Source organism: Protopterus annectens, chromosome 1.part1, assembly GCF_019279795.1.
Source record: "Protopterus annectens isolate FY-2018-M chromosome 1.part1, PAN1.0, whole genome shotgun sequence".
Taxonomy (NCBI): Eukaryota; Metazoa; Chordata; order Ceratodontiformes; family Protopteridae; genus Protopterus; species Protopterus annectens.
In genome coordinates, this window is record NC_056726.1 from 1,567,841,144 (window position 1) to 1,567,853,452 (window position 12,309).

Genomic DNA, 12,309 nt, shown 5'->3' on the forward strand with positions numbered 1-12,309 from the left:
ATGTCCCAAACACATAATAAGATGGTTATGACTTGGGACCCGATTACAACACTCTATATAGTGCATGTTGCACTGTGATTCTGCTCTCAAACTGGGAACAAAAATGGGAAAAAATGCATGTTTGATAATTACCTTTCTAACATCAGAAAAGTCTACCCCTAAATATTTTTATGACTGGGTCACATGCTTGCCCTGTCCCATGGCACAGAGAGAGAGAGAGAGAGAGAGAGAGAGAGAGAGAGAGATAAAGCCCTGACTGTGCTCTTGATAACCCATGTCTGACTAGCAGATCAGGTGCTGCAAGGTCCAAGCAGAGGAAGACAGGAATTGACAGCTGATACTGGTTCACCCATCCTAGAGGGGAGAGGGGAGGCAACAGCAGTATTAAGAAGCTGGTGAGCTCCGTTCTGCAAGCGGTCACTTGGTCTGGTGATTAAACATACATGGAAAGCTGAATGCACTTCTCAAAGGCAGCTGTTGTTGATCTTGCAAGGCTGCTGCAGGGTGTTGAGGGTTACGGCACACCACCCAGTAGCAACATGATGCTGCAGCAGCATCCACAGTCTTCTTAATGGCCAGGAACATGGAATGGGTTAAGCCCGATAAAGACTAAAGCAGATCTAGTAGACTCTGTGAATCTGGAGAGGAGCTTCTAAGAACTGATGGTCAGTTGAGTAACAGAAGGGAGGGAAAAAAAAGATTGAATATCTTGCTAGGGTTTAATAGCTGACATATCCAGCTAACAAAGAACAATTGCAGAAGGGAAACGGATTTAAAAGCTGTTGCATACTTTGCTCTGTCAAAGGTGTGGCAAACTGAAGTATCACAGCTTTTAAAGCCTTTGCTTCTTCAGAGGGACACTTGTTTTCTGCCTGCTTTTTGTTTGGCAGCACAGAGTTTGACTAGCCTTTAAAGACTTTGAAAATCAGTAAAAGACTTTGTACTCCTACACTTTTATTCTGCAGCTAATTGTACATGGAGAAGATAAAACTCTATGCAAGACAAATAACTATAATTGGGACTCACTGATCATAATCTTTATTATGTGCTCTCAAAATGGATTGCAAGAAATTAATCACAAAAGCAAATCTTTTGACATCCATGTGTTAAACACATAATGACTTGCTTATCATCAGAAACCTAATCATAATATTTTATGCTATGCATGTTGAATTATTGATGTGTTTGTTCTGGGATGCACATGGTTTCCTTATGTAAAATATACTTTTACATAAAATATATTCTACAAACATAAAGTTTATCACATACTACTAAAATTGAACTAGCCAATACTAAAGCACAGCTGGAAGTCAACATAAAAAGAAGAAACGCAACTATATAAAATAATTATTGCAAACATCAGGCAATGAACCACTGACAGCACAACTTTATATTTCATGAGCCATATAAAGAAATAGTAGAGTTAGTAAGGCATATATTTAGGTCTTATGCTGCTGGACAGTTGTATGTATGTCAATGTTTAAGTGTACTTACTGTCTCTTCTTGGACTAAACCTTTGTGAAGAAATTTTCCAGTACAAAATGCCATCCCTCGACTCAGCAAGAACTCTGGCAAAATATTCTTGTGAAACATCACCTGTTTCATTTGTCAGGTCACAATACTCTTCAGTGATTTTGTGGCACTCGCTTTTGTTGAACCACGGCTGACCATAGCTATACACAAAATACAGCACTGTATGAATAAATTGTAGTTTTTACAACAAAAATGATGATACAAAACCCCACATGCATACACAAAAAGTCCACTGCATATCATTGTGTCAAAAATCTAGAAAACAATAAGTTCTTCTTTCCCTTTTAGACAGAAAACTTTTTAAGCCACATCTCTACCTAACACATAATATGTTGAAACATCCAAGGTAAATGTCTGAATTGGCTGGGCCTGCAGCAATAATAACCTGGAATTAAATACTTATTTTTAAGGTTACAGGAGCCTAACAGTTTTTCAAACAAGTAATTTCATGATGGCATACTTCAGGAATAGCTTTGGGTACTAGATGAACAAGCTATGCCTTTGTGTTCTACAACAATATTCAGCTTCTCTAGTGTGTAGTGTGCGCTTCCAGTGCAGATCATCATAATGTAATAGTTTCATGGGAAATGTTTTACTCGGTGACAGGATTCACAAAAATAAATCATGTCAAAGAAATCAGAGGAGGCTATACTTGAAATCTAAGCCCTGACATGCTGAAATCAAGGCATTCTTTAGCCTAATATGAGGGTAAAACATGTAAATCAATAAATAAAAAATGCATGGGCACATATATCAAACATACATGCACGCATACAGAGTTATGTATCAGCATTTTTTGGATTTCCATTGGTTGGATTCATCATTTTGTCATTTTTCAAACCTAAGTTTTAAAGCAGCAGAATTTTATCACATAGCATGCCATTACTAATGAGAAATGTACCGCTTTTTTGGTTAAGTGTTAACACAGAAATACAAACAGCGACTAGAATAAGCACTATCAGTTTGTGATAAGGCTGTGCATTTTATTTGCTACTGAAAAGAATTAGAATCTTCCCATTTTAAAGTACACAGGCTGTAAAGGGACAGCTTGTTAAAAAGCGAGGTAAGGAAACAGTGTGTTTTGTGTTTTGGTAGCTTTGTGCTGTCTAACAGAAAATAACATAATGCAATTCCACTTTCTGCTGAAGTAACAAGTGTCCTGCAAAACACATAAAAGCTACTTTTTGTCTGATGGAATATCTGACTCGATGACTTTATTTTGTTCTGTGTTGCTTTCTACGTCTCTGACCAAATAGGCTTGAAAAACAAACTTTGTTATACTGTCACCATAGGTTCATAGGTGTATACTAGACTAATGGCCCTGGAGCCTTTACTAGCCTAGCCCATAGGATTATCCTGGCATCATGCCACCCAACTTTAGTTCCCAGTGCCTCTGTCGAGTAGAGCCACAGGAGTGATCCATGGGGTGAATTTTCTATTTCCCATCCACTCAACAAGATTTCTCTTGAAGAGGGCCAGTGAGGTGCTCTGCTTGACATGTATGGGAAGTCTATTCAATAGCATGGGCAGTCTCTGAGTGAGGAACCTGTCCCTCAACATGTTCTGTTGATTGTGGTAATGAGGTTGAGGTCTCTGGAGCATGTAGTGCAGAGGGATTGGGATTTCTTTAGATGTAGTATTTCTAACAGAGCTGGGTTAGACATGGCTTTGTAAATCCAAAGACATGCATCTGGAAAACAGGCTCTGTGGAAAAATAAATAAATGAAATAAAAATCAAGCAGAGATCGCCTCTAAGTAGGTGATATGAGACAGAGAATAGTTGGGAGTTTTTTGAGTCTGTCCATATAGGACAAGTACTTAAGGTCTAGGATCCTCTTTGTGAGGTACTTTTGTGGCCTCTCCAGTTGGTGCATGTGTCTAGTAAGGTACATGTCAAATGGGGCATTGTACTCGATTGGCCTAATGAGGGAAGAGTAGAAGGAGACAATGACCTCTTTCCTCCTGGATGCAACACCCTTAGTAATGAGATATGCCACATAGAAGGACTTTCTGACCACAGTGGCAATGTGGTGGTCAAAAGAGAAGTTGCTGTCAACCTGTGTTCCCAGATCTCTTATAATGCCTTCTGTATTCAATGGACTACAATCAATGTGGTTATTAATGAGAATTGGGTTTTTCTCAAAGGGGATGACGACACATTTTTTGGCGCTGAGCTTAAGGCCATGGTTCTGACATTAGTCATTGGTCTCAGTGAGGCCTTTCTGTAGGATGCCAACATCAGTTGGGAGTTAATTATGGCTCAAAAAACACCACACTGCAAAAGCAGAAGAACCAGAGCAAAAAAAAACACACACACTTAAACTGGAGTAACGGTCACTATCCCAACTCTTTATTGTGCTTTCTAGTACTTTGGCATTACGCCTTCCAGGGAGTAGTTCACATCAAGGATAGCGCATATTATTTACAAGTCCATCAATTAGGCAATAAAACAATTAACCAATGAGTGAGTCGTGGTGACAAAAATACATTTGAATGTTAACACACTCATTATGAACTAGATGAATTACTGCTGGACTCTAGCATACAAATTGTCAACATCTCATTGCACTGTGTTAGAAATACATACATATAAAAAAAATCCTATAAATGTGCACTTTAATAACACGTGCAAGGCCCCCTCAAGAACCAGTGTAAACGTTCATGTTTACAAATTATTTTCAGCAATATGTACCGAGGGAATGAAGCATATTATACACTATATATGTTTTGCTCGAGTTAATTATGGCTCCCAACTTGCAATCATCTGCAACCCTTGTCAGCCAGAGTCCCTTCATGTTGGCCTGGACTTCTGAGAAGTAGATACCAAATAGGAGAGGACCCAGGACCGAACCCTGTGGGACTTCACTCGTGACTGGTCAGCAGTCTGATTTTGAGTCAGTTACTTTCACACTATGGGTTCTATCTGTGAGCCAGTTTGCAACCCACCTAGTGATATATAGGGGTTGATGTCTAGCTTAGTGAGTTTTTCTGTGATTCCTGAGTGTGGAATGTTATCAAAGGCCTTGGCCAGATCAAGGTAGGCTGTATGAACCACTATGCCTTCATCCACACCTCTGGTGACTGACTCAAAGAAGTCGACAAAGTTGAGCAGGCATGATCTACCCTTCACAAAACCAAACTGTGTGTGATCCAGAGTTTGGAGATTTTCTATATCCTTATTTATTAGGTCCATGATGATGTGTTCCATAGCTTTGCATATCAGACTCATCAGGCTAATGGTGTGATAGTTCCCAGGGTCTGTAGTTGCTCCTCCTTTGTGGAGAGGTATGACTGTAGCATTGTGATTGAACACGGCACACAGGTGAGATGCCAGTTTACTCTGTAGTTCATGTAGAACACAGCCAGTGATATTGTCAGGTCCCATAGAAGCTGTATTCTTGGCCTTGGACAGTGGTGTTTTAACCTGTGCAGCAGTAATACTGGGTGCCTGGCAATCTAATGGTATTGTGATTGGTCCTTTGGTGGGGGAGAGAGAGGTAAAGTTGGCACTGAATCTGTCAGCCAGTATATTGGTAATATCTGTTGGTTTGGTATAAGAGGTGTCATTGTTTAATAGCTCCGAGAAAATCTGGGTATTGCTGTGGAGATTCTTTACATAACTATAGAAGGCCTTGTGGTTGTCTTTACTATCTGTTGCAATTCTGTTTTCATAGCTAGCTTTAGAGGATTTGATGAGGGATCTCAACTTTTTGTTGAGGCTGATAAGGGAGTTTTTCAAGTCTTGGGACTTCACCTTATTCTGCATCAGTTTCCTCCTTCTGTTGTAGAGTTTGTTTATGGCAGGGGACCACCAGATTGGCTTCCTTTTTTGGAGGAGAGTGTCTTGGTTCTATTGGGTATGGTGAGATCCATGCATTTGTGTATGTGTTCATACAGGGCATCAGTGTATGATTTAGCGATCATGCAGCTGTTCTCCAATTGCATGGGTGTCATGAAGTTAACCACCTCTGTTTTTAGAAGCTCCAAGTTAGCTTTGGAGAAGTTTTTCATGGATTTACCTTTGCAGGGGAGTGTGGGTGGGTGGGAGGGATGTGGATTTCCAAGGTAATTAATTTGTGGTTGGATCTAACCAGGGAGGAGTTGACTATTGGTATAGTGCAATGGTTGCCCATGTTAGTAATGATCAGGTCAAGGATACTACTACCTCTAGTGGGGGTAAGAACAAGATGGTCCAGGGCATTGGAATTAATGAAATGTTGGGCAAGTGTATTGGTACATGAGTAGTTTTCCCATTTAATGGAGGGGTAGTTGAAGTCACCCAGTATGAGAGTGTTAGGTTGGAACCTGATATTTTACAGGGTGCTTAGGAATGTGGAGTGTGAGTTTTGGGACATGGTTGGGGACCTATAGCATGCTACAACCTGAATCACTGTCTTACCCAATGTTAGCTGAACCTGAAGTATCTCTGATGCGTCATGTTGGAGTACCAGTCTGGAGGTGTGCGCACCCTTTACAAATAGGATAACACCACCGCCTTTGGACCTTTGGTGCAATTTCTGGGGCCGAAAGGTGTGGAATGAGTTATAGCCTGGTAGTGCAGGGGTGCTTTCTGCTGCCTTGAGCCAGGTCTCTGCTAGAGCACAAATGTCAATGTTCTTAATTTTAAGGAGTGCTTCGAGTGAGTGCATTTTGAGATTTAGACTTCTAGCGTTGAGCAGCATGATCCTCAGATTGCATTTGTTTGTAGCTGTTACGGTGGCATTTTGGTCTTTGGAACACAAACTCATATCATTTGTTTAGCAGTCATGTAAACAGCTATCATTATGGCATGATTAAATAGGCTCGGGAGGCAGTTGACTGAAGTTACAAAGTGAGTAAAAAGGGCAAGTAAGGAGGTGAAAAGTATGCAAAGGTATTCGTTCATATTTACGGATATAGTTTATCTAGGGATGAGCAGGAGCAGACCCAGCTTTTGAAAGACTTTCAGAATGATTTTGAAGGATATTACTTTCTCATTTATTTCCCATTTTCCAGCAAATACAGGATACCCTTGATCCATTTCTGGACTAATACATCTGTTCCCTGTGGAATACTGTCAGTATCACACATGACTTATCTGTGGGCTGTATAGTCCTTTGCAGGCATTAGCTTAAGTTGTCTAATATTACTAGAAAGTAATAATTCCATCTTTTTAATCTTTTTAATTAACAGTTTTATGAGCAGTGTTGAGTGAATAAAGTATTCTGTATGAGAGAGCTGACTGAAGGAAAAAATGTCCTCTTTCATTGTGGAGCAGGGAGTGATATCATTAATAAAAAGGTTAAAAAAAGGTGAAACTCATGTGTAGGGTGATATGGGACTTTGATCCCACAAGAACAGCTTTACAAATGCCATTGGTAATTTCCTGAGTACAGACCACAGCAGAATTAATAAATCTGTCATTCACCCTCAATTCAGGGAATCTTGGCATCATTCAGAAGATGGTATCTTGGTCCATTATTCTGCAGGTGAAGCCTGGTATTTCGATTTTTATCTGACCATCACCAACACCAACATGCAATAGGCCAGTGCAGTGGGCATTTGTAACAATGTTTCTGTTCACTTAATATCCTGCTCTGAAATCTGTTCTACAATTACCTCGGACTGTTGTCTCATTTGTACTTAATATCCTGCTCCGAAATCTGTTCTACAATTACCTCGGACTGTTGTCTCATTTGTACTTAAGATCCTGCTCCGAAATCTGTTCTACAATTACCTCGGACTGTTGTCTCATTTGTACTTAATATCCTGCTCCGAAATTTGTTCTACAATTACCTCGGACTTCTGTCTCATTTGTACTTAATATCCTGCTCCGAAATCTGTTCTACAATTACCTCGGACTGTTGTCTCATTTGTACTTAATATTCTGCTCCGAAATCTGTTCTACAATTACCTCGGACTGTTGTCTCATTTGTACTTAATATCCTGCTCCGAAATCTGTTCTACAATTACCTCGGACTGTTGTCTCATTTGTACTAAATATCCTGCTCCAAAATCTGTTCTACAATTACCTCGGACTGTTGTCTCATTTGTACTTAATATCCTGCTCCGAAATCTGTTCTACAATTACCTCGGACTGTTGTCTCATTTGTACTTAATATCCTGCTCCGAAATCTGTTCTACAATTACCTCGGACTGTTGTCTCATTTGTACTTAATATCCTGCTCCGAAATCTGTTTTACAATTACCTCGGACTGTTGTCTCATTTGTATGTGACCAGTTTTTTTATCTTCACTTTAAGATGAGCTACAGTGCCTACTTCCACCTTGGAAAGGAAAGTGGCATATACTGCTGTATACCTCCTCACCAAGTCGGCATTCAGTCCCAAGTCTCTGATAGCATAACTGGATACCTGACCTGTGCCAGTGGGCTGGTTATAGTCAATGATGGTATGAATTATTTTGATTAAGCTAATGTTCTAGCAATAGCGTTTTACTTTTAATCCCTTTTAACAAATGTTAAATAGAATGAAGTAAGAAAATCCCAGTACTAGCTAATGACATTTTCTCATATCTTTGAAATGATAATTTACAATAGGTACCTATTAAGTCATTGTTAATCAATATTTGTGATGCTCTGAGCAGGTAGTTATCTTGGTGCATTTTGTACAAAATGCTGAAGGTTTACTACTTCTAATACAGTTTTGTATGAGGATCTGTAGACTCATCTAACATTTTTTTTTACTTTAACTGTTTATTTGTTTCTATTATATGCATGCTGAATCGATAACAAAAATTTTATATCAGTTAAGCAAACTATATGGAAAATTGCTATTCACCATGTTTTGTGTCTGTATACAAATAGGAACACTGGTATTACGCACTGATAGAGATACTGAGCTTTTTTGGGACTGATCTATATCTTTCTGTGTATTTATATTTATTTATACATTTATACGCATTTATGTGCATGAGACTGTGTGTGTGTGTGTGTGTGTGTGTGTGTGCATGAGTTTTTGTAAACTTCCAAATATTTCTGTTGTATTCTGTACTGTTACACTTTTAAATGTAAATCTCTGTGCTCCAGGAAATGTCACAGACTACAGCAGGTTCTGCATACAATGCAAATAATGCAGATCTTGTACACACTATGCTAGGTGGCTTGCTGGCTCAGGCCATAATGATTGTACCAGGGTTTCAAAACAGAGTCAGCGAAAATATGCCAGTTAATTGGTGAGAAGACTGGACAGCCATGTCTTGGTCAATTTGTACTGTGTAGGTGTGTGCAGAGGGTAGTAACACAGCAATGACCATCAGCAGAGTCCTGGACTAATACCAATTATACAATGACTCCCTATTAATATTCCAAAATGTGCATGCTGATTGGTCAGCATTCACGTTGTAAATCAGACTTATACTAATGGAAAAAGGTCCGGTCGCCTATATCTCTCCTTCAAAATACAGTTATATTTTAATACTAATTCCATCATCTCCAATAAAGTACCACAATCAGTGCTATTCAGAAACTTACACTCTTGTATCACCTCAGTAAACCATTATAAACCAATTCCCTGTGGAATCACAGTAAAAAGATCTATCACACCAATTGTATCAAACAGAACATTATCTGAATAAGGAACCTTATTTAATCTAGTAAGAAAATCTCAGGAATCTTTTAATATTTGTGTCTTTAAGTCATAAAAAAATTTCAAATTACGGTCAATATATACTTCTAAAGGATAAGTCTTTGAGCCTGTGACAGAAACAATTAACCTTGGGCAGGGGGGTTAATCACATCTTTATGATCTTTGGGTATTCCAAACATGAACAAACCAAGCATTCACCAAGGCTGTTAGATAAAAAGCTTTAATACAGGAAAAGCACTTTCACACAAAGTGCTTCTTCAGATCCACAAAATAAAATGAATAAATGCCATTAAATAGTAAGTCACAAAGGCAACAACCAATTAACACATTGAATTAATCATTGATGTATACAGCGTTTTTTTAACAATGGTTTTAAAGGAACAGAAGCATTATGTCCAGGCGGCTTATCTGCCTGCAGTTTAACAATCAATCTAGCTTCTGCTGTTCATAGGTTCATAGATTAGTACTAGGTTAATTGCCTTTGCGAGCCATTTTAAGCCTAGCCAATTATCCCCCTGTGAGATTCAAACCCTGCACCTTGTGTTTGTAAGACAAACACCTTAACCATTAGGCCACCCTCCCAACCCTAGTTTTAAGCCTATTATTAAAATCCCCTTGTCTTTTATTAATAAACACAAGCTGCAACACTAAAAAAATCATATCCATGACCAGGAAAATCAGAAATGTGTTTGGACATATTAAGCAGATTTTTCCATCTAATATCACCTAAGCGCTGAAGAATGCATTCCTTAAGCATTCTAATAGTTTTCCCCACATAAAATGAGGTACACTGTTTACATCTAGCTAAATAAATCAAGCCATGCGACGTATGATCAGCATAGAAATCAGGTTTAAACAGCACATCACGAGACAGATATTTAAACTCCATCTTAGTAGAAATATAGCCACAAGCTTTACAGCTTCTGCACGGATATGTATCTTTCCATTCAGAGGACAATGCTGGTTTAAAAGTAGATTTCTAACAAAGTTGTCTCTTGAGGGACATATTATTTTTAAAGGTGTAACTTGGTTTATCACCCACAATAGATTTAATCTTATCATCTGAAAGCAAAATAGGCCAAAACCTATTAACAGTATTACAAACTTGCTTCTTATTATTACCATAAGTTAAAGTTAATCTAACATTATTGGTAACTAAATTATTACCTTTTGGTCTCTTAGGTGCATTTGGATGATTAAAAAATGGTTTACCCTTATTTGATCTTAAAGAGATAACTTCATTACAAGTAGTAGTCAAATCAGGTTGCTTATAGCCCCTAGCCAAAAAAATCATCACTCAGAAGGGTCATGGCTTCATGACATTCTACATCATCAGTGTGCAAATGAGACACCCTAAGGTACTGACTCTTAGCAATATTATTAAAAATGTGCCTAGGATGCACACTGTTAAAATGCAAAAAGGCATTTTTCCTACAGGGTTTTCTATAAAACGAATTGTTAATAATCCCATTTTGTAACTTAATCCTTATGTCCAAGAAATGAATAACAGTATGTGGAAAATTTGAGGGGCTGTTGCAGTCTTTGTAAATCTGTGTCTGCAGGAATCTCTAACTGTAGCTGCTATGCCCAGCAGTGCACATTGTCCCCCCTGCCCCCAACAAGGGATGGGGGGGTCATCAGACTGCTCTTAACATTTCATGCCTCTAAGACATTGACGTTGTGGACTGGTATTGTGTTGCATGGACGCCATGAAACAAACTGAGGATATGTGTCAACCTCATCTGCAAACCCATAGGACTGATGGGGTACCCATCCAAGTGGCTATCAAGATTTGTGTGGCTTTACATATGGGAAGGAGGTATGTAAACTACAAATGGTATCACTCCCTTAACTCTCAGGTGGTCAGTAATACACAGGAAATCATCTACAATGCATTTATGTAGATCACTCATGCAGTTTTCCTGACTCTCACGTATGGCACACATGTGACGTATGTAAAGGAAAAAAGGAAAATCGCCACCATACCACTTGATAGAACAAAGAAATGTTATTGGCTTACTGCCTCTAGTTTAAAAACTTTTGCCAAAGTAGGCTTCTTCTAGAGGGTCAAGGAGAACAAAGCATTTAACTACACACAACAAATTAATTAAAATCATGTGAACAGTAGATTTAAAGTAACATTAAACATTAATTAAACATTAAGGGCAGCACAATGCCTGGGCACTTCTATGGGCTAGGCTTGTAAAGGCTCCAGGGCCATTAGCCTAGTACAAATCTATGAACCTATGAACATGCACTTAAACAGAACTAGTACAGAAGCATTGCGAAATAACATATTCATAAAGTGCTTTTGTGCAGTGGTGCACAGTAGTTTACATTTGAAAGCCATTTATGATGTCAATAAATATAAAAATTAAAATGCAAATGCTCTTAAATATTGCTTAAAAGAAATATTATTTGATTTTATTATATTTTGCTTATAGAACTGGTTAATGATAAAATTGCTGAAACTTCAAAGCGAAACCAAGGTCTCCGAACAGGAATCTATCAGTACTATAAAATAACGCACTGTGAGGTAGTGTACTGAACAAGGACAAGTTTATTTATTAAACTTGTCCTTGTTCAGTACGCTACCTCACAGTGCGTTATTTTATAGTACTGATAGATTCCTGTTCGGAGACCTTGGTTTCGCTTTGAAGTTTCAGCAGTTGTTGTTTTTTCCTGTTCCACTAATGATAAAATTGTCATTTAAACCAGAGGGTAGTTGTGCTTGACATGTATGATCCATTCATTTTCTAAGACTTCTGTATAGTTTTTAATGTCTCCTCCTTTAACATTTTCTGGAACAATTTGTAATATGAAGAGACTGAATTCATATGACGTATTAGTATCTTTAACATGCTTATAAAGTGTGTTTGTATTTACTTAGTTCCATGTATCAGAGAGATGCTCATAGATCTTATCCTTACGTCTTCTATTAGTTTTACTGGTATAGAAGGCATTGCATGAATTACAGACTGCTATCTATATATATATATATATATATATATATATATATATATATATTTATATATATATATATATATATATATAATATTCTTAGTGCACATGTGATGTATACCAACAGTTTGTGAGAGGTGACTAACTACAGGGTCATCTTATTGGCAATGCCAAGCATGCCTTTAACCTTGGCTCATGACACCTATATGAAATCCAAATTATCAAACAGA

At 38.1% G+C, this 12,309-nt stretch overlaps 1 protein-coding gene across 1 annotated transcript in view; it reads right to left on the reverse strand.

The window, feature by feature from the left end:
- IL22RA1 (interleukin 22 receptor subunit alpha 1) overlaps window positions 1-12,309 on the reverse strand; it is a 114,564-nt gene that overhangs the window by 65,375 nt on the left and 36,880 nt on the right. Inside the window, exon 3 of the mRNA XM_044083287.1 lies at window positions 1,495-1,673. Within this exon, the coding sequence (XP_043939222.1) occupies window positions 1,495-1,673 (179 nt within the window). The remainder of the gene's footprint in view (window positions 1-1,494; window positions 1,674-12,309) is intronic.